General features: G+C 42.3%; 1 protein-coding gene across 1 annotated transcript in view; it reads left to right on the forward strand.

Annotated features, from left to right (window-relative positions):
* Nucleotides 1-27,730, forward strand: part of CUL9 (cullin 9) — a gene marked incomplete in the record, with an annotated part of 1,346,550 nt that overhangs the window by 156,611 nt on the left and 1,162,209 nt on the right. The window contains 1 exon segment of the mRNA XM_053712774.1: nt 8,270-8,408. Within this exon segment, the coding sequence (XP_053568749.1) occupies nt 8,270-8,408 (139 nt within the window).

Here is a 27,730-nt window from a genome sequence, read left to right on the forward strand (position 1 = left end):
ATACAGGGATTAATTACAGATACATACTGTGTCTCGCAGGTTCGGTGTCGCTCTACAGGCCGCACCTGATAATAATAATAATATACAGGGATTAATTACAGATACATACTGTGTCTCGCAGGTTCTGTGACGCTCTACAGGCCGGACCTGATAATAATAATAATATACAGGGATTAATTACAGATACATACTGTGTCTCGCAGGTTCTGTGACGCTCTACAGGCCGGCCCTGATAATAATAATAATATACAAGGATTAATTACAGATACATGCTGTGTCTCGCAGGTTCTGTGACGCTCTACAGGCCGCACCTGATAATAATAATAATATACAGGGATTAATTACAGATACTTACTGTGTCTCGCAGGTTCTGTGACGCTCTACAGGCCGCACCTGATAATAATAATAATATACAGGGATTAATTACAGATACATACTGTGTCTCGCAGGTTCTGTGACGCTCTACAGGCCGCACCTGATAATAATAATATACAGGGATTAATTACAGATACATACTGTGTCTCGCAGGTTCCGTGACGCTCTACAGGCCGGACCTGATAATAATAATAATAATATACAGGGATTAATTACAGATACATACTGTGTCTCGCAGGTTCTGTGACGCTCTACAGGCCGCACCTGATGATAATAATATACAGGGATTAATTACAGATACATACTGTGTCTCGCAGGTTCTGTGACGCTCTACAGAACGCATCTGATAATAATAATAATATACAGGGATTAATTACAGATACATACTGTGTCTCGCAGGTTCTGTGACATTCTACAGACCGCACCTGATAATAATAATAATATACAGGGATTAATTACAGATACATACTGTGTCTCGCAGGTTCTGTGTCGCTCTACAGGCTGCACCTGATAATAATAATAATATACAGGGATTAATTACAGATACATACTGTGTCTCGCAGGTTCTGTGACGCTCTACAGGCCGGCCCTGATAATAATAATAATATACAGGGATTAATTACAGATACTTACTGTGTCTCGCAGGTTCTGTGACGCTCTACAGGCCGCACCTGATAATAATAATAATAATATACAGGGATTAATTACAGATACATACTGTGTCTTGCAGGTTCTGTGACGCTCTACAGGCCGCACCTGATAATAATAATAATATACAGGGATTAATTACAGATACTTACTGTGTCTCGCAGGTTCTGTGTCGCTCTACAGGCCGCATCTGATAATAATAATAATATACAGGGAATAATTACAGATACATACTGTGTCTCGCAGGTTCTGTGACGCTCTACAGGCCGCATCTGATAATAATAATAATATACAGGGATTAATTACAGATACATACTGTGTCTCGCAGGTTCTGTGGCGCTCTATAGGCCGCACCTGATAATAATAATAATATACAGGGATTAATTACAGATACATACTGTGTCTCGCAGGTTCTGTGACGCTCTACAGACCGCACCTGATAATAATAATAATATACAGGGATTAATTACAGATACACACTGTGTCTCGCAGGTTCTGTGACGCTCTACAGGCCGCACCTGATAATAATAATAATATAGAGGGATTAATTACAGATACATACTGTGTCTCGCAGGTTCTGTGACGCTCTACAGGCCGCACCTAATAATAATAATAATATACAGGGATTAATTACAGATACATACTGTGTCTCGCAGGTTCTGTGACGCTCTACAGGCCGCACCTGATGATAATAATAATATACAGGGATTAATTACAGATACATACTGTGTCTCGCAAGTTCTGTGACGCTCTACAGGCCGGCCCTGATAATAATAATAATATACAGGGATTAATTACAGATACATACTGTGTCTCGCAGGTTCTGTGACGCTCTACAGGCCGCACCTGATAATAATAATAATATACAGGGATTAATTACAGATACATACTGTGTCTCGCAGGTTCTGTGACGCTCTACAGGCCGCACCTGATAATAATAATATACAGGGATTAAATACAGATACATACTGTGTCTCGCAAGTTCTGTGACGCTCTACAGGCCGGCCCTGATAATAATAATAATATACAGGGATTAATTACAGATACATACTGTGTCTCGCAGGTTCTGTGACGCTCTACAGCCCGCACCTGATAATAATAATAATAATATACAGGGATTAATTACAGATACATACTGTGTCTCACAGGTTCTGTGACGCTCTACAGCCCGCACCTGATAATAATAATAATAATATACAGGGATTAATTACAGATACATACTGCGTCTCGCAGGTTCTGTGTCGCTCTACAGGCCGGATCTGATGATAATAATAATATACAGGGATTAATTACAGATACATACTGTGTCTCGCAGGTTCTGTGACGCTCTACAGGCCGCACCTAATAATAATAATAATATACAGGGATTAATTACAGATACATACTGTGTCTCGCAGGTTCTGTGACGCTCTACAGGCCGCACCTGATAATAATAATAATATACAGGGATTAATTACAGATACATACTGTGTCTCGCAGGTTCTGTGTCGCTCTACAGGCCGCACCTGATAATAATAATATACAGGGATTAATTACAGATACATACTGTGTCTCGCAGGTTCTGTGTCGCTCTACAGGCCGCACCTGATAATAATAATAATATACAGGGATTAATTACAGATACATACTGTGTCTCGCAGGTTCTGTGACGCTCTACAGGCCGCACCTGATAATAATAATAATATACAGGGATTAATTACAGATACATACTGTGTCTCGCAGGTTCTGTGTCGCTCTACAGGCCGCACCTGATAATAATAATAATATACAGGGATTAATTACAGATACATACTGTGTCTCGCAGGTTCTGTGACGCTCTACAGGCCGCACCTGATAATAATAATAATATACAGGGATTAATTACAGATACATACTGTGTCTCGCAGGTTCTGTGTCGCTCTACAGGCCGCACCTGATAATAATAATATACAGGGATTAATTACAGATACATACTGTGTCTCGCAGGTTCTGTGACGCTCTACAGGCCGCACCTGATAATAATAATATACAGGGATTAATTACAGATACATACTGTGTCTCGCAGGTTCTGTGACGCTCTACAGGCCGCACCTGATAATAATAATAATATACAGGGATTAATTACAGATACATACTGTGTCTCGCAGGTTCTGTGACGCTCTACAGGCCGCATCTGATAATAATAATAATATACAGGGATTAATTACAGATACATACTGTGTCTCGCAGGTTCTGTGACGCTCTACAGGCCGCACCTGATAATAATAATAATATACAGGGATTAATTACAGATACTTACTGTGTCTCGCAGGTTCTGTGTCGCTCTACAGGCCGCACCTGATAATAATAATAATATACAGGGATTAATTACAGATACTTACTGTGTCTCGCAGGTTCTGTGACGCTCTACAGGCCGCACCTGATAATAATAATAATATACAGGGATTAATTACAGATACATACTGTGTCTCGCAGGTTCTGTGACGCTCTACAGGCCGCACCTGATAATAATAATAATATACAGGGATTAATTACAGATACATACTGTGTCTCGCAGGTTCTGTGACGCTCTACAGGCCGCACCTGATAATAATAATAATATACAGAGATTAATTACAGATACATACTGTGTCTCGCAGGTTCTGTGACGCTCTACAGGCCGCACCTAATAATAATAATAATATACAGGGATTAATTACAGATACATACTGTGTCTCGCAGGTTCTGTGACGCTCTACAGGCCGCACCTGATAATAATAATAATATACAGGGATTAATTACAAATACATACTGTGTCTCGCAGGTTCTGTGGCGCTCTACAGGCCGCACCTGATAATAATAATATACAGGGATTAATTACAGATACATACTGTGTCTCGCAGGTTCTGTGTCGCTCTACAGGCCGCACCTGATAATAATAATAATATACAGGGATTAATTACAGATACATACTGTGTCTCGCAGGTTCTGTGACGCTCTACAGGCCGCACCTGATAATAATAATATACAGGGATTAATTACAGATACATACTGTGTCTCGCAGGTTCTGTGACGCTCTACAGGCCGCACCTGATAATAATAATAATATACAGGGATTAATTACAGATACATACTGTGTCTCGCAGGTTCTGTGACGCTCTACAGGCCGCACCTGATAATAATAATAATATACAGGGATTAATTACAGATACATACTGTGTCTCGCAGGTTCTGTGTCGCTCTACAGGCCGCACCTGATAATAATAATAATATACAGGGATTAATTACAGATACATACTGTGTCTCGCAGGTTCTGTGACGCTCTACAGGCCGCACCTGATAATAATAATAATATACAGGGATTAATTACAGATACATACTGTGTCTCGCAGGTTCTGTGACGCTCTACAGGCCGGCCCTGATAATAATAATATACAGGGATTAATTACAGATACATACTGTGTCTCGCAGGTTCTGTGACGCTCTAAAGACCACACCTGATAATAATAATAATATACAGGGATTAATTACAGATACATACTGTGTCTCGCAGGTTCTGTGACGCTCTACAGGCCGCACCTGATAATAATAATATACAGGGATTAATTACAGATACATACTGTGTCTCGCAGGTTCTGTGACGCTCTACAGGCCGCACCTGATAATAATAATATACAGGGATTAATTACAGATACATACTGTGTCTCGCAGGTTCTGTGACGCTCTACAGGCCGGATCTGATGATAATAATAATATACAGGGATTAATTACAGATACATACTGTGTCTCTCAGGTTCTGTGACACTCTACAGGCCGCACCTGATAATAATAATAATATACAGGGATTAATTACAGATACTTACTGTGTCTCGCAGGTTCTGTGACGCTCTACAGGCCGCACCTGATAATAATAATAATATACAGGGATTAATTACAGATACATACTGTGTCTCGCAGGTTCTGTGACGCTCTACAGGCCGCACCTGATAATAATAATAATATACAGGGATTAATTACAGATACATACTGTGTCTCGCAGGTTCTGTGGCGCTCTACAGGCCGCACCTGATAATAATAATATACAGGGATTAATTACAGATACATACTGTGTCTCGCAGGTTCTGTGACGCTCTACAGGCCGCACCTGATAATAATAATAATATACAGGGATTAATTACAGATACATACTGTGTCTCGCAGGTTCTGTGACGCTCTACAGGCCGCACCTGATAATAATAATATACAGGGATTAATTACAGATACATACTGTGTCTCGCAGGTTCTGTGACGCTCTACAGGCTGGATCTGATAATAATAATATACAGGGATTAATTACAGATACATACTGTGTCTCGCAGGTTCTGTGACGCTCTACAGGCCGCACCTGATAATAATAATAATATACAGGGATTAATTACAGATACATACTGTGTCTCGCAGGTTCTGTGACGCTCTACAGGCCGCACCTGATAATAATAATAATATACAGGGATTAATTACAGATACATACTGTGTCTCGCAGGTTCTGTGACGCTCTACAGGCCGCACCTGATAATAATAATATACAGGGATTAATTACAGATACATACTGTGTCTCGCAGGTTCTGTGACGCTCTACAGGCCGCACCTGATAATAATAATAATATACAGGGATTAATTACAGATACATACTGTGTCTCGCAGGTTCTGTGGTGCTCTACAGGCCGCACCTGATAATAATAATAATATACAGGGATTAATTACAGATACATACTGTGTCTCGCAGGTTCTGTGTCGCTCTACAGGCCGCACCTGATAATAATAATAATATACAGGGATTAATTACAGATACATACTGTGTCTCGCAGGTTCTGTGACGCTCTACAGGCTGGATCTGATAATAATAATATACAGGGATTAATTACAGATACATACTGTGTCTCGCAGGTTCTGTGTCGCTCTACAGGCTGCACCTGATAATAATAATAATATACAGGGATTAATTACAGATACTTACTGTGTCTCGCAGGTTCTGTGACGCTCTACAGGCCGCACCTGATAATAATAATATACAAGGATTAATTACAGATACATACTGTGTCTCGCAGGTTCTGTGACGCTCTACAGGCCGCACCTGATAATAATAATAATATACAGGGATTAATTACAGATACATACTGTGTCTCGCAGGTTCTGTGACGCTCTACAGGCCGCACCTGATAATAATAATATACAGGGATTAATTACAGATACATACTGTGTCTCGCAGGTTCTGTGACGCTCTACAGGCCGCACCTGATAATAATAAAAATATACAGGGATTAATTACAGATACACACTGTGTCTCGCAGGTTCTGTGACGCTCTACAGGCCGCACCTGATAATAATAATAATATACAGGGATTAATTACAGATACATACTGTGTCTCGCAGGTTCTGTGACGCTCTACAGGCCGCACCTGATAATAATAATAATATACAGGGATTAATTACAGATACATACTGTGTCTCGCAGGTTCTGTGACGCTCTACAGGCCGCACCTGATAATAATAATAATATACAGGGATTAATTACAGATACATACTGTGTCTCGCAGGTTCTGTGTCGCTCTACAGGCCGGCCCTGATAATAATAATAATATACAGGGATTAATTACAGATACATACTGTGTCTCGCAGGTTCTGTGACGCTCTACAGGCCGGCCCTGATAATAATAATAATATACAGGGATTAATTACAGATACATACTGTGTCTCGCAGGTTCTGTGACGCTCTACAGGCCGGCCCTGATAATAATAATAATATACAGGGATTAATTACAGATACATACTGTGTCTCGCAGGTTCTGTGTCGCTCTACAGGCCGCATCTGATAATAATAATAATATACAGGGATTAATTACAGATACATACTGTGTCTCGCAGGTTCTGTGACGCTCTACAGGCCGCACCTGATAATAATAATATACAGGGATTAATTACAGATACATACTGTGTCTCGCAGGTTCTGTGACACTCTACAGGCCGCACCTGATGATAATAATAATATACAGGGATTAATTACAGATACATACTGTGTCTCGCAGGTTCTGTGACACTCTACAGGCCGGCCCTGATAATAATAATAATATACAGGGATTAATTACAGATACATACTGTGTCTCGCAGGTTCTGTGTCGCTATACAGGCCGCATCTGATAATAATAATAATATACAGGGAATAATTACAGATACATACTGTGTCTCGCAGGTTCTGTGACGCTCTACAGGCCGCACCTGATAATAATAATAATATACAGGGATTAATTACAGATACATACTGTGTCTCGCAGGTTCTGTGTCGCTCTACAGGCCGCATCTGATAATAATAATAATATACAGGGATTAATTACAGATACATACTGTGTCTCGCAGGTTCTGTGACGCTCTACAGGCCGCACCTGATAATAATAATAATAATATACAGGGATTAATTACAGATACATACTGTGTCTCGCAGGTTCTGTGACGCTCTACAGGCCGCACCTGATAATAATAATAATATACAGGGATTAATTACAGATACATACTGTGTCTCGCAGGTTCTGTGACGCTCTACAGGCCGCACCTAATAATAATAATAATATACAGGGATTAATTACAGATACATACTGTGTCTCGCAGGTTCTGTGACGCTCTACAGGCCGCACCTGATAATAATAATAATATACAGGGATTAATTACAGATACTTACTGTGTCTCGCAGGTTCTGTGACGCTCTACAGGCCGTACCTAATAATAATAATAATAATATACAGGGATTAATTACAGATACATACTGTGTCTCGCAGGTTCTGTGACGCTCTACAGGCCGCACCTAATAATAATAATAATAATATACAGGGATTAATTACAGATACTTACTGTGTCTCGCAGGTTCTGTGACGCTCTACAGGCCGCACCTGATAATAATAATAATAATATACAGGGATTAATTACAGATACTTACTGTGTCTCGCAGGTTCTGTGTCGCTCTACAGGCCGCACCTAATAATAATAATATACAGGGATTAATTACAGATACATACTGTGTCGCTCTACAGGCCGCACCTAATAATAATAATAATATACAGGGATTAATTACAGATACATACTGTGTCTCGCAGGTTCTGTGACGCTCTACAGGCCGCACCTGATAATAATAATAATATACAGGGATTAATTACAGATACTTACTGTGTCTCGCAGGTTCTGTGACGCTCTACAGCCCGCACCTGATAATAATAATAATATACAGGGATTAATTACAAATACATACTGTGTCTCGCAGGTTCTGTGGCGCTCTACAGGCCGCACTTATTGGGTGCACTGGCATATGGTTGAGATCATTGATGCAGGCGAGCAAACAGAGGAGGACACGCAGGAGAAATTGCCATTGTCCAATGAAAATCTTAAAGTCTCTACAACAGGTGAGTGTCCTTCCCCCCCCCCTCCCCCCACCAACGTAGGGAATGAAATAAATCATCACAGACACAAAAATAGACTGATTGTTTGCTGTAGAAAGTCTTGCCAGTCGCTGGCCATACCTATCCCCTATTACTGACTTCCCCTGTGCTTAGTCACTGGCCATACCTGTCCCCTATTACTGACTTCACCTGTGCTTAGTCACTGGCTATACCTGTCCATTATTACTGACTTCCCTTGTGCTTAGTCACTGGCCATACCTGTCCCCTATTACTGACTTCCCTTGTGCTTAGTCATTGGCTATACCTGTCCATTATTACTGACTTCCCTTTTGCTTAGTCACTGGCTATACCTGTGCATTATTACTGACTTCCCTTGTGCTTAGTCACTGGCTATACCTGTCCATTATTACTGACTTCCCTTGTGCTTAGTCACTGGCTATACCTGTCCATTATTACTGACTTCCCTTGTGCTTAGTCGCTGGCCATACCTTTCCCCTATTACTGACTTCCCTTGTGCTTAGTCACTGACCATACCTGTCCCCTATTACTGACTTCACCTGTGCTTAGTCACTGGCCATACGTGTCCCATATTACTGACTTAGTCACTGGACTTGCCTGTCCCCTATCACTTACTTCTCCTGTGCTAAGTCACTGGCCATACCTCTCCCTTATCACTGACCTTCCCTGTGCTTAGTCACTGGCCATACCTGTCCCCTATCACTGACCTCCTGTGCTTAGTCACTGGCCATACCTGTCCCCTATCTCTGACCTTCCCTGTGCTTAGTCACTGGCCATACCTATCACTGACTTCTCTTGTGCTTAGTCACTGGCCAAACCTGTCCCCTATCACTTGCTGTTCCTGTGCTTAGTCACTGGCCATACCTGTCCCCTATCACTGACTTCTCATGTGCTTAGTTACTGGCCATACCTGTCCCCTATTACTGACTTCCCCTGTGCTTAGTCACTGGCCATACCTGTCCCCTATTACTGACTTCACCTGTGCTTAGCCACTGGCCATACTTGTCCCCTATTACTGACTTCACCTGTGTTTAGCCACTGGCCATACTTGTCCCCTATTACTGACTTCACCTGTGTTTAGCCACTGGCCATACCTGTCCTGTTACTGACTTCACCTGTGCTATTTCACTGGCCATACCTTTCACCTATTACTGACTTCACCTGTGCTAAGTCACTGGCCATACCTTCCACCTGTTACTGACTTCAAGTATAATAACGTAGTATGTTAGTTGACTTATTTATTTTTATGTTTATTACATCTTTCAAATTTATAAATATCTATATCCGTTTGTGATATTACATACTAAAAACTCTGTAGTGTAAGGACTCTCAGACTAAAACACGATTACCCTAAAGAAGGTTGTTTCAAACAATAGTTATTCAGAACCCATTCTTAACAACCATAAAAAAAAAAAAAAAAAAAAAAAAAAAAAATGCAAAATAATGATTGTTGTTAAAATTAAAAAAAAAAAATAGTCTTAAAAATGTCACACTTTGGATTACCTTCTTTTATTGTTCAAAAGAAGGTAATTTCTGATATAATATAGTGCACACTTTTTGGAATTCCATATACCAGTTCACATTTTCTTTTTTAAGACACGATGAGTCCACGGATCATCTTAATTACTAATGGGACATTCACCTTCTGGTCAGCAGGAGGAGGCAAAGAGCACCACAGCATTGCTGACAAACAGCTCCTCCCTTCCCTCCCACTCCAGTCATTCTCTTTGCCTACGTTATTGATAGGAAGAGGTAAAGTGAGGTGTTAGTATAGATTCTTCAATCAAGAGTTTATTATTTTTAAAGTAGTGCCAGAGAGTACTGCTTTGTTCTAGGGTGTAGCCATAGTCCATATCAGTCTCTACAGTAGAGCTTTTGGTGGCTTTCAAGCAATGCGGACTTGTGGGACATAATTCTCACCGTGCCTCCCATACATGGTTTGCTGCCCTGTTTGTAAAAGTCTGAGGGAAGAGGATATACTCAGTACTTTTTTTGTTCCACAGGCCAATGTGAGGAAGAGGACCTCGCAAGCCGGGTGGTCTGCCCTCCTGCCGGGCAGATTTCTGAGGTAAATGCTAAATTCTTCTTTCTGGGAAGGATATGCTGCAGAACAGAGCATACACAGGAAAATTTAGCACCCTATATACCCTACATTGGACACTAGATAACTCTGGACGTAAGATGGAGGGTGTAGAATCTGCTGACTTTGTATGCCTTCAGCTGTTACTTGCAATTGTCTTTGTATTGAGACAAGGCTGATTCTTGAAGCAAAATTGGTTTATTTTTAACAGCCAATACAAGATTAATACAAATAAAATACAATGTAATTAAGTAAAAAGAAATACAAAAATAACAAAAATATGGAGTTCATAGATATAGCTGTCTGCAAGTTGGTAGCATAGCCATAAAATGAAAAGGTACAGGGTTTCTGTGTAAGTCTTTGTGTGTGAGTGTCTATGTATGTGTGTATGCAAATGAGTGAGTGAGTCTGTGTAAAAATGAGCCCTTTTTATACTGTATAAATTCATTCTATCCCATTCATACATCTCTTCCCCCAAGCCATGTAAGCAGCTGTTATCACCAAACTTCCTGATGGAGTCTGTTTACACATTTGGTGTACATGAAAGGAGTTGTTTATGGTTGTTCACAAATTTGTTTATAGTCCATAGTACATCAAAGGAGTTGTAAATTCCCATTCCAAATGTGTTTCTCCCATGTGTATGTCTTTGTGTATTGCCATTTATTGGTCACTTAAAAGGGTTGTTGATGATCAATCTTCCTCCAGGGAATCCATTCACCCAGGATGTTTTCACATCAAAGAGTTGGTGATCAATATCAGTTTTCCATTATCTTTACCCAACAGCAACACATCCTTCCAAGGAGACACCTGTGACCTCCATTTGATACACTGAATTTGCAATAAGTTAACTTGTAATGAAAAGTATGATACAACAGAGGCGGACAGGTTCTCTGGCATGGCATGCAGGCACTGAAGGATGCGGGGAAGTGGCTCTGTTTTTTTGTTATAATCGAACATGTTTGCAGCTCCCAAAGGCTTATTTTTCTTTTCAGCCGTCTGTGAGGAGTATCCTTATACGTTAAGGGATATGTAGGGTAGGTGCAGTGTTGGTTCTGTTGGCCTTATTTATGTTAGTTGCTAACCGAGAGATGATATATGTATGGAAATTACTGTACTTAACTTTGTAAAGACGCGGCTGCTGTGTACTTGCCGCCCGGGAGTTTGACTGGAGACGCCCACGATGGGCGGGGCTAAGTTACGCGCCATTGTTGCGCATTTCTTGTCTCCTTCCCGGATGGCTAGAGTGACAGTTTTTTCTGGGTTCCAGAAACCTTCTCTGCTGCGCTGTGACGACAAGAACGTATTTATGTTTTTCACTACTGTGCTGTAAAAGTAAATAAAGAGAATATACTGCGGAAAGGCTTCTATATTTTTACACAAATATTGAGTGCTACGGATTCTTTCTCTGCTGCGAGGTGAAATATCTGCAGAAGAGAGAATTTCATACGCATTTCGAGTTTAGAGTATTAAGTGCTCTGGAGACTTTTGGGCTGCATTGTAGATAATGCAGCAGAGGGGCTTTTCTTTCAGTACGGATTAAACGTGCTGAGTAGTTTGGATGCCGTCTCTGCTGTGTCATTTAGTATAGCAGAGAGGTTTTTATCTTTTAGTAGGCAGAACTACTATTTATTTTGTCTGAATGAATTCCTACTAAAAAGTTTAAAGGAGATCTTTATCTCTTCAAGACTCTTTCCGTGTTAAGAAATAATGTAGTATTTTTAACTTTTAAAGAGACAGTACCATCCGTTTTTAATAAACAATTTGTTAATAAAAAGTTAATAAGGTGATATCAGGATCCAAAAAGGAGTCCTTTTCTCCTGTTAAGTGTAGTCAGTCCACGGGTCATCCATTACTTATGGGATTATATCTCCTCCCTAACAGGAAGTGCAAGAGGATCACCCAAGCAGAGCTGCTATATAGCTCCTCCCCTCTACGTCATACCCAGTCATTCTCTTGCACCTAACTAATAGATAGGACGTGTGAGAGGACTGTGGTGTGTTAAACTTAGTTTTTATTTCTTCAATCAAAAGTTTGTTATTTTAAACGGCACCGGAGTGTGTTGTTTCTTCTCAGGCAGCATTAGAAGAAGAATCTACCTGAGTTTGTCTATGATCTTAGCGGTCGTAACTAAGATCCACTTGCTGTTCTCGGCCATTCTGAGGAGTGAGGTAACTTCAGAACAGGGGATAGCATGCAGGGCCCACCTGCAAGGAGGTATGTGCAGTAAATTATTTTCTAAGGAATGGAATTGACTGAGAAAATACTGCTAATACCGATGTAATGTAAGTGCAGCCTTAAATGCAGTAGTAGCGACTGGTATCAGGCTGATATGTATGTATGTATACTCTGTGGTATTTCTGGGGAATGGAATTTCACTAAGAAAATACTGTCTATATTAAAGTAATATTTGAGCCTGCACTGCAGTGAAAGCGACTAGCAGCAGGCTTATTAATAACATTTCATAATTTTCATTTTTAAAACGTTTACTGGCATGTTAATCGTTTTTTCTGAGGTACTTGGTGATAAAACTTTATGGGCATGATTTTTACCACATGGCTGTCGTTTGTTTTCTGAATAAAAACAGTTTACTGAGCTTCCCCACTGTTGTAATATGAGTGGGAGGGGCCTATTTTAGCGCTTTATTGCGCAGTAAAAATTTAGTCACAGTCTTCCTATTTCTTCCTCCATGATCCAGGACGTCTCTACAGAGCTCAGGGGTCTCCAAAACTAGTTTTGAGGGAGGTAATCACTCACAGCAGACCTGTGACGGTGTGTTTTGACTGTGATAAAAACGTTAATTATTAAATTGTTATCCGTTTTTTGGGTATTAAGGGGTTAATCATCCATTTGCTGGTGGGTGCAATCCTTTGCTAACTTAATACATTTACTGTGAAAAATTGGTTGCTATAACTATTTTGGTTCATTGTTATTTCAACTGTGACAGCTTTTTGTGCTTCTTAAAGGCACAGTAGCGTTTTTTATATTGCTTGTAAATTTATTTAGAAAAGTATTTCCAAGCTTGCTAGTCTCATTGCTAGTCTGTTTAAACATGTCTGACACAGATGAATCTCTTTGTTCACTATGTTTAAAGGCCAATGTGGAGCCCAATAGAAATTTGTGTACTAATTGCATTGATGCTACTTTAAATAAAAGCCAATCTGTACATGTAAAGAAATTATCACCAGATAACGAGGGGGAAGTTATGCCGACTAACTCTCCTCACGTGTCAGTACCTTTGCCTTCCGCTCAGGAGGTGCGTGATATTGTGGCGCCAAGTACATCAGGGCGGCCCATACAAATCACTTTGCAAGACATGGCTAATGTTATGACTGAAGTACTATCTAAATTGCCAGAATTTAGGGGTAAACGCGATCACTCTGGGCTAAGAACAGAGTGCGCTGATAATAATAGAGCCATGTCTGATACTGCGTCACAATTTGCAGAACATGAGGACGGAGAGCTTCATTCTGTGGGTGACGGATCTGATCCAAGTAAACTGGACTCAGACATTTCAAATTTTAAATTTAAGCTTGAGAACCTCCGTGTATTACTAGGGGAGGTATTAGCGGCTCTGAATGATTGTAACACGGTTGCAATTCCAGAGAAAGTATGTAGGCTGGATAAATAATTTGCGGTACCGGCGTGTACTGACGTTTTTCCTATACCTAAAAGGCTTACAGAAATTGTTAACAAGGAGTGGGATAGACCCGGTGTGTCTTTTTCACCCCCTCCTATATTTAGAAAAATGTTTCCAATAGACGCCACCACACGGGACTTATGGCAGACGGTCCCTAAGGTGGAGGGAGCAGTTTCTACTCTGGCTAAGCGCACCACTATCCCGGTGGAGGATAGCTGTGCTTTTTCAGATCCAATGGATAAAAAGTTAGAGGGTTACCTTAAGAAAATGTTTGTTCAGCAAGGTTTTATATTACAACCCCTTGCATGCATTGCGCCTGTCACGGCTGCGGCGGCATTCTGGTTTGAGTCTCTGGAAGAGACCCTTAGCACAGCTCCATTGGATGAGATTATAAACAAGCTTAAAGTCCTTAAGCTAGCTAATTCATTTATTTCTGATGCCGTAGTACACTTAACTAAACTTACGGCTAAGAACTCCGGATTCGCCATTCAAGCGCGTAGAGCGCTGTGGCTTAAATCCTGGTCAGCTGATGTGACTTCTAAATCTAAATTGCTTAACATTCCTTTCAAAGGGCAGACATTATTCGGGCCCGGTTTGAAAGAAATTATCGCTGACATTACTGGAGGTAAGGGCCATGCCCTGCCTCAAGACAGGGCCAAACCAAGGGCTAAACAGTCTAATTTTCGTGCCTTTCGTAACTTCAAGGCAGGAGCAGCATCAATTTCCTCCGCTCCAAGACAGGAAGGAACTGTTGCTCGCTACAGACAGGGCTGGAAACCTAACCAGTCCTGGAACAAGGGCAAGCAGGCCAGAAAACCTGCTGCTGCCCCTAAGTCAGCATGAAGTGAGGGCCCCCGATCCGGAAACGGATCTAGTGGGGGGCAGACTTTCTCGCTTCGCCCAGGCTTGGGCAAGAGATCTCCAGGATCCCTGGGCGTTGGAGATCATATCTCAGGGATATCTTCTGGACTTCAAAGCTTCTCCTCCACAAGGGAGATTTCATCTTTCAAGGTTATCAGCAAACCAGATAAAGAAAGAGGCGTTTCTACGCTGTGTACAAGACCTCTTACTAATGGGAGTGATCCACCCAGTTCCGCGGTCGGAACACGGACAAGGGTTTTATTCAAATCTGTTTGTGGTTCCCAAAAAAGAGGGAACTTTCAGACCAATCTTGGACTTAAAGATCCTAAACAAATTCCTAAGAGTTCCATCGTTCAAAATGGAAACTATTCGGACCATCCTTCCCATGATCCAAGAGGGTCAGTACATGACCACAGTGGATTTAAAGGATGCCTACCTTCACATACCGATTCACAAGGATCATTACCGGTATCTAAGGTTTGCCTTCCTAAACAGGCATTACCAGTTTGTAGCTCTTCCCTTCGGGTTAGCTACGGCTCCAATAATCTTTACAAAGGTTCTGGGCTCTCTTCTGGCGGTACTAAGACCGCGAGGAATATCGGTAGCTCCGTACCTAGACGACATTCTGATACAAGCGTCAAGTTTCCAAACTGCCAAGTCTCATACAGAGTTAGTTCTGGCATTTCTAAGGTCGCATGGGTGGAAGGTGAACGTAGAAAAGAGTTCTCTATTGCCACTCACAAGAGTTCCCTTCTTAGGGACTCTTATAGATTCTGTAGAAATGAAAATTTACCTGACGGAGGACAGGTTATCAAAACTTCTAAATGCTTGCCGTGTCCTTCATTCCATTCAACACCCGTCAGTGGCTCAGTGCATGGAGGTAATCGGCTTAATGGTAGCGGCAATGGACATAGTACCTTTTGCACGCCTGCATCTCAGACCGCTGCAATTGTGCATGCTAAGTCAGTGGAATGGGGATTACTCAGATTTGTCCCCTCTGCTAAATCTGGATCAAGAGACCAGAGATTCTCTTCTATGGTGGCTTTCTCGGCCACATCTGTCCAAGGGGATGCCCTTCCGCAGGCCAGATTGGACGATTGTAACAACAGACGCCAGCCTTCTAGGTTGGGGTGCAGTCTGGAATTCCCTGAAGGCTCAGGGATCATGGACTCAGGAGGAGAGACTCCTTCCAATAAACATTCTGGAATTAAGAGCAGTTTTCAATGCTCTTCTGGCTTGGCCTCAGTTAGCAACTCTGAGGTTCATCAGGTTATAGTCGGACAACATCACGACTGTGGCTTACATCAACCATCAGGGAGGGACAAGGAGTTCCCTAGCGATGATGGAAGTCTCAAAGATAATTCGCTGGGCAGAGTCTCACTCTTGCCACCTGTCAGCGATCCACATCCCAGGCGTGGAGAACTGGGAGGCGGATTTTCTAAGTCGCCAGACTTTTCATCCGGGGGAGTGGGAACTTCATCCGGAGGTGTTTGCCCAACTGCTTCATCATTGGGGCAAACCAGATCTGGATCTCATGGCGTCTCGCCAGAACGCCAAGCTTCCTTGTTACGGATCCAGGTCCAGGGACCCGGGAGCGGTACTGATAGATGCTCTGACAGCACCTTGGGTCTTCAACATGGCTTATGTGTTTCCACCCTTCCCGATGCTTCCTCGATTGATTGCCAGGATCATCGATGATTCTAATAGCGCCTGCGTGGCCACGCAGGACCTGGTATGCAGATCTAGTGGACATGTCGTCCTGTCCACCATGGTCTCTGCCTCTGAGACAGGACCTTCTGATTCAGGGTCCTTTCAAACATCCAAATCTAATTTCTCTGAGGCTGACTGCATGGAGATTGAACGCTTGATTCTATCAAAGCGGGGATTCTCGGAGTCAGTAATTGATACCTTAATACAGGCTAGGAAACCTGTTACTAGGAAAATTTACCATAAAATATGGCGTAAATACTTATATTGGTGCGAATCCAAGAGTTACTCATGGAGTAAGGTTAGGATTCCTAGGATATTGTCTTTTCTACAAGAAGGTTTAGAAAAGGGTTTATCTGCTAGTTCGTTAAAGGGACAGATTTCAGCTCTGTCTATCCTTTTACACAAACGTCTGTCAGAAGTTCCAGACGTTCAGGCTTTTTGTCAGGCTTTGGCTAGGATTAAGCCTGTGTTTAAGACTGTTGCTCCGCCGTGGAGCTTAAACTTAGTTCTTAACGTTCTGCAAGGTGTTCCGTTTGAACCCCTTCATTCCATTGATATCAAGCTGTTATCTTGGAAAGTTCTGTTTTTAATGGCTATTTCCTCGGCTCGAAGAGTCTCTGAGTTATCGGCCTTACATTGTGATTCTCCTTATCTGATTTTTCATTCAGACAAGGTAGTTCTGCGTACTAAACCTGGGTTCTTACCTAAGGTAGTCACTAACAAGAATATCAATCAAGAGATTGTTGTTCCATCATTGTGCCCTAACCCTTCTTCAAAGAAGGAACGACTTCTGCACAATCTGGACGTCTTCCGTGCCCTGAAATTTTATTTGCAGGCAACTAAAGATTTTCGTCAAACTTCTTCCCTGTTTGTCGTTTATTCTGGACAGAGGAGAGGTCAAAAAGCTTCAGCTACCTCTCTCTCTTTCTGGCTTCGTAGCATAATACGTTTAGCCTATGAGACTGCTGGACAGCAGCCTCCTGAAAGGATTACGGCTCATTCTACTAGAGCTGTGGCTTTCACTTGGGCCTTTAAGAATGAGGCCTCTGTTGAACAGATTTGCAAGGCTGCAACTTGGTCTTCACTTCACACTTTTTCAAAATTTTACAAATTTGACACTTTTGCTTCTTCAGAGGCTGTTTTTGGGAGAAAGGTTCTACAGGCAGTGGTTCCTTCCGTGTAAAGATCCTGCCTTGTCCCTCCCATCATCCGTGTACTTTTAGCTTTGGTATTGGTATCCCATAAGTAATGGATGACCCGTGGACTGACTACACTTAACAGGAGTAAATATAATTTATGCTTACCTGATAAATTCATTTCTCCTGTAGTGTAGTCAGTCCACGGCCCGCCCTGTTTTTTACGGCAGGTCTAAATTTTAAATTAAACTCCAGTCACCACTGCACCCTATAGTTTTCTCCTTTCTCGTTTGGTTTTCGGTCGAATGACTGGGTATGACGTAGAGGGGAGGAGCTATATAGCAGCTCTGCTTGGGTGATCCTCTTGCACTTCCTGTTAGGGAGGAGATATAATCCCATAAGTAATGGATGACCCGTGGACTGACTACACTACAGGAGAAATGAATTTATCAGGTAAGCATAAATTATATTTTCTCCTTGTTAATGGGTTGTACATTGTAAAGGAACTGGGTTAGAATGTTTTCCTTTATCATTTAAAGTCACTGTATTTTTTGTTATTCAGTTTTCATTGAATAAAAAGTGAATATTCCTATGGTACGTCTTGATACTTCAGTGATTTGATTAAAGTCTCCATGTATTATAAGATTTTTGTTTAAAAAAAATAAAAAAATAAAAAAATAAAAAAAAATTCAGAACCGACATTGTTTTGGATGATTTTTGAAGCTTTCTGGCAATGTTCATTATTTATGCAGCCTTCCCCTCAAGTGTCCTAAAATCTTTGCGTCTGTTCATCCAGTACCCTGCGCTTCCTTCTCGACTCCTATTGGGGTTATGTCTTGCTAGGCATCGTTTCCATCTGGGCATGTCAGGTGTGTTGTCGGCTTTTCCCATGCTGCAGGGATAGCGCAAGAGGAAAAATATATTTATTTTTCTAGATGCGATGAGTCCACGGATTTCATACTTGTGGGATATTGCCTCCTGGTCAGCAGGAGGAGGCAAAGAGCACCACAGCAGAGTTGTATATATAGTTCCTCCCTTCCCTCCCACTCCAGTCATTCTCTATGCCTGTGTTAGTAATAGGAAGAGGTAAAGTGAGGTGTTAGTTTAGATTCTTCAATCAAGAGTTTATTATTTTAAAATGGTGCCAAAGTGTGCTATTTTACTAAGGGTGTAGCTGTATTCCTTGTCAGCCTCTAGAGTAGAGCTACAGGTGGCTTTAAAGCAATGGGAACTGGTGGGGTTTTACCCTCACTGTTCCTCTCATACTAGTGCTGCCTTTCTGGATTTATGGTGTTAGCAGATTATTAACTAAGGCCCTTCTGTGTCCACAGAACTGCAGGAGGGAGAAGACCTCTTGATCCTGTGAGACGTGTCATGCTGTCGCTCAGCATAGAGGTAAGTGCAGTCTTTATTTTTCTGGGCAACTTGCATTATCTCAGAAATGGCTGTACTTTTTCTGTTGGGGAAAGAACATAGGCTCTCTGGGAAGGGCTTAATTGCCAACAGAGTGTGGGCTATGTAAAACAGACACTTTTTATATTCCTTGCTGCGTGTTATCTTAAAAAAAAAAAAAAGACACAAAAGGGACAAATGGCTATTTTTTATTGCCTAAAGGGGTTCTGGCTGATGCTGGGGATTGTTACCGGAGATTCCGGTTCATGTTTGTGTATTCTGTGAAATTAGGAAAACACAATGGGTTATGTTTATTGATTTGTGCCGGTCTGACAACATGTCTGAGTTGACTTTTCATTATTGCACAGACAACGGCGTTCTTCTTGGGCTTAGAGCAACGCCCACGAAGGGCTGGACTTTCTTTGGTGCCCTGGGGCTGGAGAGAAGCCGCGCAGCGTTCGTTCACTTCCGGAAAGTCCCGACTGTCAGTAGGTGATATCTGAGGGACGCCACGACCGCATGGTTGCAAAGCAAGCGGTCTTGGGCGTCGTAGAATTGATCCAGAGCTTGTACTAAGTCTCGTTGGTGATCGAGGGGGCAGGTAGGCACCTCAGCAGAGCTGCTGAGGCAAGGTGCTTTTTTTCTTTATGATGTCTGAAAACGCAAAAGGTTACTAATTGTTTTTCACGTTGCAAAGGCAGTACTTTGTCATTAACTCCATCCGGAGGTATCTTTGGTACTGACAGTTTTTCGTATATTTTGATAATAATTTTAGTATTATTATTTTTTAAAGAGACAAACCAATTTGTTATTTTTGCTTTTCTATTAATCATGGATCCAGATATTATTCAAACTGTTCCATGTTCCATGTGTTTGGATGCCACTGTGGAACCTCCTGTTCCTTTTTGTCCCTCATGTGTTGAGAGGGCTTTGCACTATAAAGACAAATTATTTTTTTATAAATTCTTGTCTAAAGTGGATGCTTCTCAAGAGTCTACAGATGAGATGCAGAGTATGCCGCTGCTTTCTCCCCAAGCGTCACAGCCCTTAACACCCGCTCAGGCGGTGCCAGGTATTTTGCCAGTTTCTGCAGCATTTACATTAAAAGACATTGCTGCAGTGATGTCCTCTACTCTTTCTGATGCGTTATCTAATTTTCCTATATCGCACGGCAAGCATACAAGAAGGGACAATTGTGTGGTCAATGCAGCCTCTGATTCTCTGATGGCGATTGCGGACGTACCCTCCCGGGGTTCTGAATTGGAGGGCACAGAAGTTCTGTCTGAAGGTGAACTCTCTGATTCTGGGAGTGCCTTGCCCCTGACTGATTCTGAGGTCTCCTTCAGGTTTAAGTTTGAACACCTTCGCCTATTAATGAGGGAGGTGTTGGTTACTCTGGATGATTGTGACTCAATAGTGGTCCCTCCAGAAAAATTGAGTAAGTTGGACAAATACTTGGAAGTCCCTTCTTACTCGGATGTTTTTCCAGTTTTTAGGAGAACTTTGGAGATTATTGCAAAAGAATGGGAGAGACCGGGTATTTCATTCTCCCCTTCTCCCATTTTTAAGAAAATGTACCCTATAGCCGACACTATTAGGGATTCTTGGCAGACGGTTAATAAGGTAGAGGGAGCCATCTCTACCCTGGCCAAACGAACTACTATTCCTATTGAGGATAGTTGTGCTTTTAAGGACCCCATGGATAAGAAGTTGGAGGGTCTCCTTAAGAAGATGTACGTTCACCAGGGATTCCTTTTGCAACCGGCGGCCTGTATTGTTACAGTTACCAGTGCGGCCGCTTATTGGTTCGATGCTCTGGAAGAGTCTCTTAGGACAGAGACTCCTTTGGAAGAGATACAGGATCGGATTAAGGCTCTTAAGTTAGCCAATTTGTTTATTACGGATGCCTCTCTGCAGATTACTAAATTGGCGGCTAAGAGTTCGGGTTTTACCATCTTAGCACGCAGGGCCTTATGGCTAAAGTCTTGGTCTGCGGATGTGTCTTCCAAGTCTAAGCTGTTGACTATTCCTTACAAGGGAAAGACACTTTTCGGGCTTGACTTGAAGGAAATTATTTCTGACATCACGGGAGGCAAGGGCCATCTCCTCCCGCAAGATAAAAAGTCCAAACAGAGAGGGCGACAGAGTATTTTTTGTTCCTTTCGAAATTTCAAGGGAGTCCCCTCTTCCTCTTCCGCTAAACAGGAAGGGAATTATTCTCAAGCTATTCCACTTGGAGACCCAACCAGTCTTGGAAGAAGGGTAAACAATCCAAGAAGCCTGCTACTACTACCAAGTCAGCATGAAGGGTCGGCCCCCGATCCAGGACTGGTTCTAGTAGGGAGCAGACTTTCTCTCTTTGTCCAGGCCTGGATAAGAGATGTTCAGGATCCCTGGACACTAGAAATTGTGTCTCAGGGGTATCAGTTGTAATTCAGAAATTCCTCCCCCAGAGGAAGGTTTCTTATCTGTAGACCAGTTAAAGAGAGAGGCGTTCTTACGTTGTGTAAGAGATCTCTCCTCCATGGGAGTAATATGTCTCGTTCCGGTACTGGAACAAGGACAGGTTTTTTTTTTTCAAATCTGTTTGTAGTTCCCAAAAAGGAGGGAACGTTCCCTACATATTTTAGACCTCAAAAGTCTGAACAAGTTTCTCAGAGTTCCATCTTTCAAGATGTAAACCATTCGTACAATTCTTCCACTGATCCAGTAGGGTCAATTTATGACTACCGTGGATCTAAAGGATGCATATCTTCATGTTCCTATCCACAGTTCCTGAGGTTTGCCTTTCTGGACAAGCATTTTCAGTTCGTGGCTCTGCCCTTCGGTCTTGCCACAGCACCCAGAATTTTCACGAAGGTTCTGGGATCTCTGCTGGCGGTTCTAAGGCCACGGGGCATTGCAGTGGCACCTTATCTGGATGATATTCTGATCCAGGCATCATCTTATTAGCTAGCAACGTCGCATACCGTCATTGTTCTGTCCTTCCTGAGGACTCACGGGTGGAAGGTGAATCTGGAAAAGAGTTTGCTGGTTCCACAGACAAGGGTTCCTTTCTGAGGCCTGATGAAACGGTCTGGAATAGACTGAAAAACGCGTTGCAAAATGAAACAGGACTTTTACCACGGAACCTTTCATACACTGACACTGTCAGTTTTGGAGAAAAGTCTCGGTGGCGTGAGTGCAGCAGGAGAACACCTATCAGCTTGCAGCTCACCTGGTCCGGCCATTGGCCCTAAAAAACGTGGGTGCTACTTTCTAGACGCCTATCTGGATTCCACAGGTCCTCTGGGTGAGACCTCCAGCGTACTGACTGCTGGAATTTGAATGTCAGCCTGCTTTATTGCACCTTATTCATTTAAGGTGCCACTTTCCTTGTGAGTAGTTTTTTGCACATCACTTTTATATTTGTTGTTTTAACGATTCACACTATGTTGGCGCCCCTTGTTTATCTTCCACTCTAATCGACTCTCTGTCCATGAAAATCTTTTTGACGGAGGTCAGAAAGTTAAAGATTCTAAATACATGTTGAGCCCTTCAGTCCAATCCTCGGCCGTCAGTGGCTCAGTGCATGGAGGCAATTGGATTGATGGTAGCAGCAATGGACATCATTCCGTTTGCTCGTTTTCATCTCAGACCTCTACAACTGAGCATGCTCAGACAGTGGAATGGAGATTATACAGATCTGTCTCCTCAAATAAACCTAAATCAGGAGACAAGGGACTCTCTTCGTTGGTGGTTGTCGCTGGATCATCTGTCCCAGTGGACGTGCTTCCGCAGACCTTCATGGGTGATAGTGACAACAGACAGCCTAATAGGATGAGGAGCAGTCTGGAGCTCCCTGAGGGCTCAGGGTGTATGGACTCGAGCAGTGTCTCTTCTTCCCATCAATATCCTAGAGTTGAGAGCAATATTCAATGCGCTTCGGGCTTAGCCTCAGTTGGCCTCCTCTCAATTCATCAGATTCCAGTCGGACAACATAACGACGGTAGCATACATCAACCATCAAGGAGGAACAAGAAGTTCCTTAGTGATGACAGAGGTTGCCAAGATAATAAAGTGGGCGGAGTCTCACTCTTGCCATCTGTCTGCGATCCACATCCCAGGGGTGGAAAACTGGGAAGCAGATTTTTTGAGCAGACAGACATTTCATCTGGGAGAGTGGGAACTCCATCCAGAGGTATTTTCCGACCTGATTCTCAGATGGGGCAGGCTGGAATTGGATCTCATGGCATCTCGTCAGAATGCCAAGCTTTCGAGATACGGGTCCAGGTCGAGGGTTCCCCAGGCCGAGCTGATAGATGCCTTGGCAGTGCCTTGGTCTTTCAGCCTAGCTTATGTATTTCTCCCATTTGCTCTCCTTCCCCGGGTGATTGCTCGAGTGAAACAGGAGAGGGCGTCAGTAATTCTCATCGCTCCTGTGTGGCCTCGCAGGATTTGGTATGCCGATCTGGTGGACATGTCATCCCAGCCACCGTGGAAGCTTCCATTGAGGAGAGATCTTCTCATTCAAGTACCCTTCCACCATCTGAATCTAGTTTCTCTGCAGCTAACTGCCTGGAGATTGAACGCTTAATTTTATCTAAGCGAGGGTTTTCTGATTTCTTTTGCAAGATGTACCGAGTCCACGGATTCATCCTAACTTGTGGGATATTGTCCTTCCTGACAGGAAGTAGCAAAGAGAGCACCACAGCAGAGCTGTCTATATAGCTCCCCCCTTAACTCAACCCCCCAGTCATTCTCTTTGCTGGCTCTAAGCAGGAAGGGTAAAGAGAAGAGGTGTTAAACTGTTAGTTTTATTTTATCTTCAATCAAGTGTTTGTTATTTTTAAATGGTACCGGTGTTGTACTATTTACTCTCAGGCAGGACATAGATGAAGATTTTTGCCTGGAGGATGATGATCTTAGCATTTGTAACTAAGGTCCACTGCTGTTCCCACATGAGCTGAGGAGTACAGGAAAACTTCATTGTGAGGAACGGTTTCTTGCTATACAGCAATGAGGTATGTTCAGTCATATTTTCTGCAGAGACTGTGTTTACTCAGAAAGGCTGACAGTGTCCCCATTAGGAGAAGGGTAAGCAGTAATCCTAGTGTTATCAGAGGTTTTTACTAGCTTGCATAAAGGGTTAATTTTTTGTGGGCACTCAGTTTATGTGAATTTGGGACAAACGTTTTTGTGTCTGGGAGTAAAGTTTTCTGTTTTATGGGACATTTGCTTGAGGGTTCTTTAGGGTTGTTTATAACCCACATGGCTTTCAGGCAGGGTTTGTTAGTTTTGTGTAGGCCCCAGCAACATCAAGTAAGGTGGGCGGGGCCTACATTTACAAGCAGCAAGCAACTTCTCCTGAGGGACTAATTGAAGCTTTAAACCCCATATTATAGCTTCCTAAGGGCAGGTAGGGCCACAGCAGAGCTGTGGCAAGGTGCTTTAGGGGTTTTTAACCGGTTTTAGACAATTATCAATCCGTTTTTTTTCATTTGGGGGTCTATTGCTTTTTTACTTGTGGTGCAATCCTTCTAAAGCTTAGTGGGTACACTGTTAAAATTTCGGAATTTTTGAAGCAATTTTAACCTGTTTTGCAATTTGTGTATGCCTTTTTTTCTCTTAAAGGTACAGTACCGTTTTTGCAAATTGTGTTTTTTTCATTAAATAAAGTGTTTTCCAAGCTTGCTTGCTTCATTACTAGCCTGTTAAACATGTCTGACACTGAGGAAACTCATTGTTCAATTTGTTTAGAAGCCATTGTGGAACCCCCTCTAAGAATGTGTCCCAATTGTACTGATATGTCTATAAATTGCAAACAGCATATTTTGACTTATAAGAATTTGGCATTAAATGATTCTCAGACAGAAGGAAATCAGGTTTCGCCATCTAGTTTTCCCCAAGTGTCACAACCAGTAACGCCCGCACAAGCGACATCAAGTACTAGTGCGTCTAATTCTTTCACCTTGCAAGATATGGCTTCAGTTATGAATACTACCCTCACAGAGGTTTTATCTAAACTGCCAGGGTTGCAAGGGAAGCGCAGTAGCTCTGGGTTAAGAACAAATGCTGAGCCTTCTGACGCTTTAGTAGCCGTATCCCATATTCCCTCACAATGTTCTGAGGTAGGGATGAGATGGTAGGGATCCAGATAAAATATATATATATATATATATATATATATATATATCTATCTCTATCTTATTTTATCTGGAACCAGATAGAGACTGGGTCCCTTTCACTAGGTGGGAGTCCTCTCCCCCCTAGGAGTGATATATCCGGTTTAGGAACAGGGTCTTAGATTTATTTCAATCTGGTTGTGGTTCCCAAGAAGGAGGGAACCTTCTGATTAATTTTAGATTTATAGAATCTAAAACATTACCGTCCTAGGTGGAATCTATTCGTGCCATCCTTCTGTTTGATCCAGGAGGATCAAATTCTGATAAGTTTAAAGCACGGGTATCTGCATATTCCCTTCTATGTGATCATCGCAAGTTCCTTTGGTTTGCCTTTCTGGACAAATATTTTTAGTTTGTGGCTCTTTAGGTCTTGCCACAGTTTTCGGAATTTTCATGGTGCATTGCGGCACCATATTTAGATAATATTCTAGTCCAAGCGACTTTGTTACAACAAACAGGTTCGCTCTATGACATGGGTTATCCTTCCTGCGTTCTTATGAGTGGAAGGTAATTCAAAGGGTTCCTAAATCCTAAATTTAAGATAATCTGGGATCTAGGTTAGATTCCCTATCAATGAGGCTTTTTTTCTGCTAGAAGTTAGGAAGTCGAGGATTATTGATAATTGTCTTGTTCTTCTGCACTTTCTTCGGACACTCAGTGCTTGGAGGTATTCGGGCTGATGGCAGCAATGGACATCATCCTGTTTGTTCGGTTCCATCTCAGACTATCTGAAATCAAGTTCAGGCAATGGAGCGGAGATTATACGGAATTGTCTCTGTGAATTCAGGAGACAAAGGATTCTCTTTCATGGTGGTTCTTTCTAGATCATCTTTCCCAGGGAACTTGCTCTCGCAGTCCTCCTTTGATGTTTGTGATGACAGACACCAGCCTTCTAGGGTGAGGGGTTGTCTGGAGTTCCCTAAAGGTTCAGAGAGTTTGGACTCAGTCAGAGTCTCTTCTTTCTATATTCATTCTCGAGCTGAGAGCGATCTTCAATGCTCTTCTGGTCTGGCCTCAGTTAGCCTCGGTCCAGTTTATTAGGTTCCAGACGAACTTCATGACTTCAGTGGCTTACATCGATCATCAGGGAGGAACAAAGAGTTCCTTAGCGATGACTGAGGTAACCAGAATATTCCAGTGGGTGGAGGCCTACTCTTGTTGTCTATAGGCCATCCATATCCCAGGGGTGGACGTCTGGGAGGCGGATTTTCTGAGCAGGCAAACTTTTCATCCGGGGGAGTGGGAACTCCATCCGGAAGTGTTCTCCAATCTGATTCTCCAATGGGGTCAGCCGGAATTGGATCTCATGGCTTCTCATTAGAATGTATAGCTACCAAGATACAGGTCGAGTTCCAGGGACCATCAGATGGATCTCATAGATGCCATACTTATTGGCCTCGTTTGCTCTTCTTCCACGGGTAATTGCTCGAATCACGCTGGAGAAGGCTTCAGTAATCCTCATAGCTTCGGCCGGGTCTCGCAGGATTTGATATGCGGATCTGGTGGAGATGATATCTCTGTCTCCTTGGAGACTCCCGTTGAGGAAGGATGTTCTTATTCAGGGGTCCTTCCTTCCTTCTCCCAAATCTAGTTTCTCTGAAGCTGACTGATTTGAGATTGAACGCTTAATTTTATCTAAGCGGGGATTTTCTGATTCGGTCATAGAGACCATGATTCAGGCTCGTAAGCCTGTAACTAGAAGGATTTTCCATAAGATTTGGGGTAAATATTTCTATTGTTGCGAATCCAAGGGTTACTCCATGGAGTAGAGTTAGGATTCTTAGTATTTGGTCTTTCTCCAAAAGGATTTGGAGAAGGGTTTATCTAGCTCTCTAAGGGGTCAAAATTTGGCCTTATCTATTTTGTTACTCAAATGTCTGGTGGATGTCCCAGTAGTACAATCTTTTTGTCGGGCCTTGATCAGGATTAGACCTGTTTTCAAACCAGTTACTCCTCCATGGACTCTTAATTTAGTTTCTCAAAGTTCTTCAAAGGGATCTCTTTGAGTCTAGGCTTTCCTTAGATATTTAGTTGTTATCTTGGAAAGTTTTATTTCCTTTTATTTCTCCTGCTCGCAGAGTGTCAGAGCTCTAGACATTGCAGTATGAGTCTCCTTACCTTATTTTTCACTGTGATAAGGTAGTTTTTACGTACTACATTAGGATTTCTTCCTAAAGTTATTTCTGATCGGAACATTAACCAGGAGATTGTTGTTCCTTCCTTGTGTCCTAATCCTCCTTCTTTGAAGGAACGTCTTCTACTCAATTTGGACGTGGTCCGTGCTTTAAAGTTTTACCTGCAGGCGACTAGGGACTTTCGTCAGTCTT

This window comes from Bombina bombina, chromosome 4, assembly GCF_027579735.1.
Source record: "Bombina bombina isolate aBomBom1 chromosome 4, aBomBom1.pri, whole genome shotgun sequence".
NCBI classification, from domain to species: domain Eukaryota; kingdom Metazoa; phylum Chordata; class Amphibia; order Anura; family Bombinatoridae; genus Bombina; species Bombina bombina.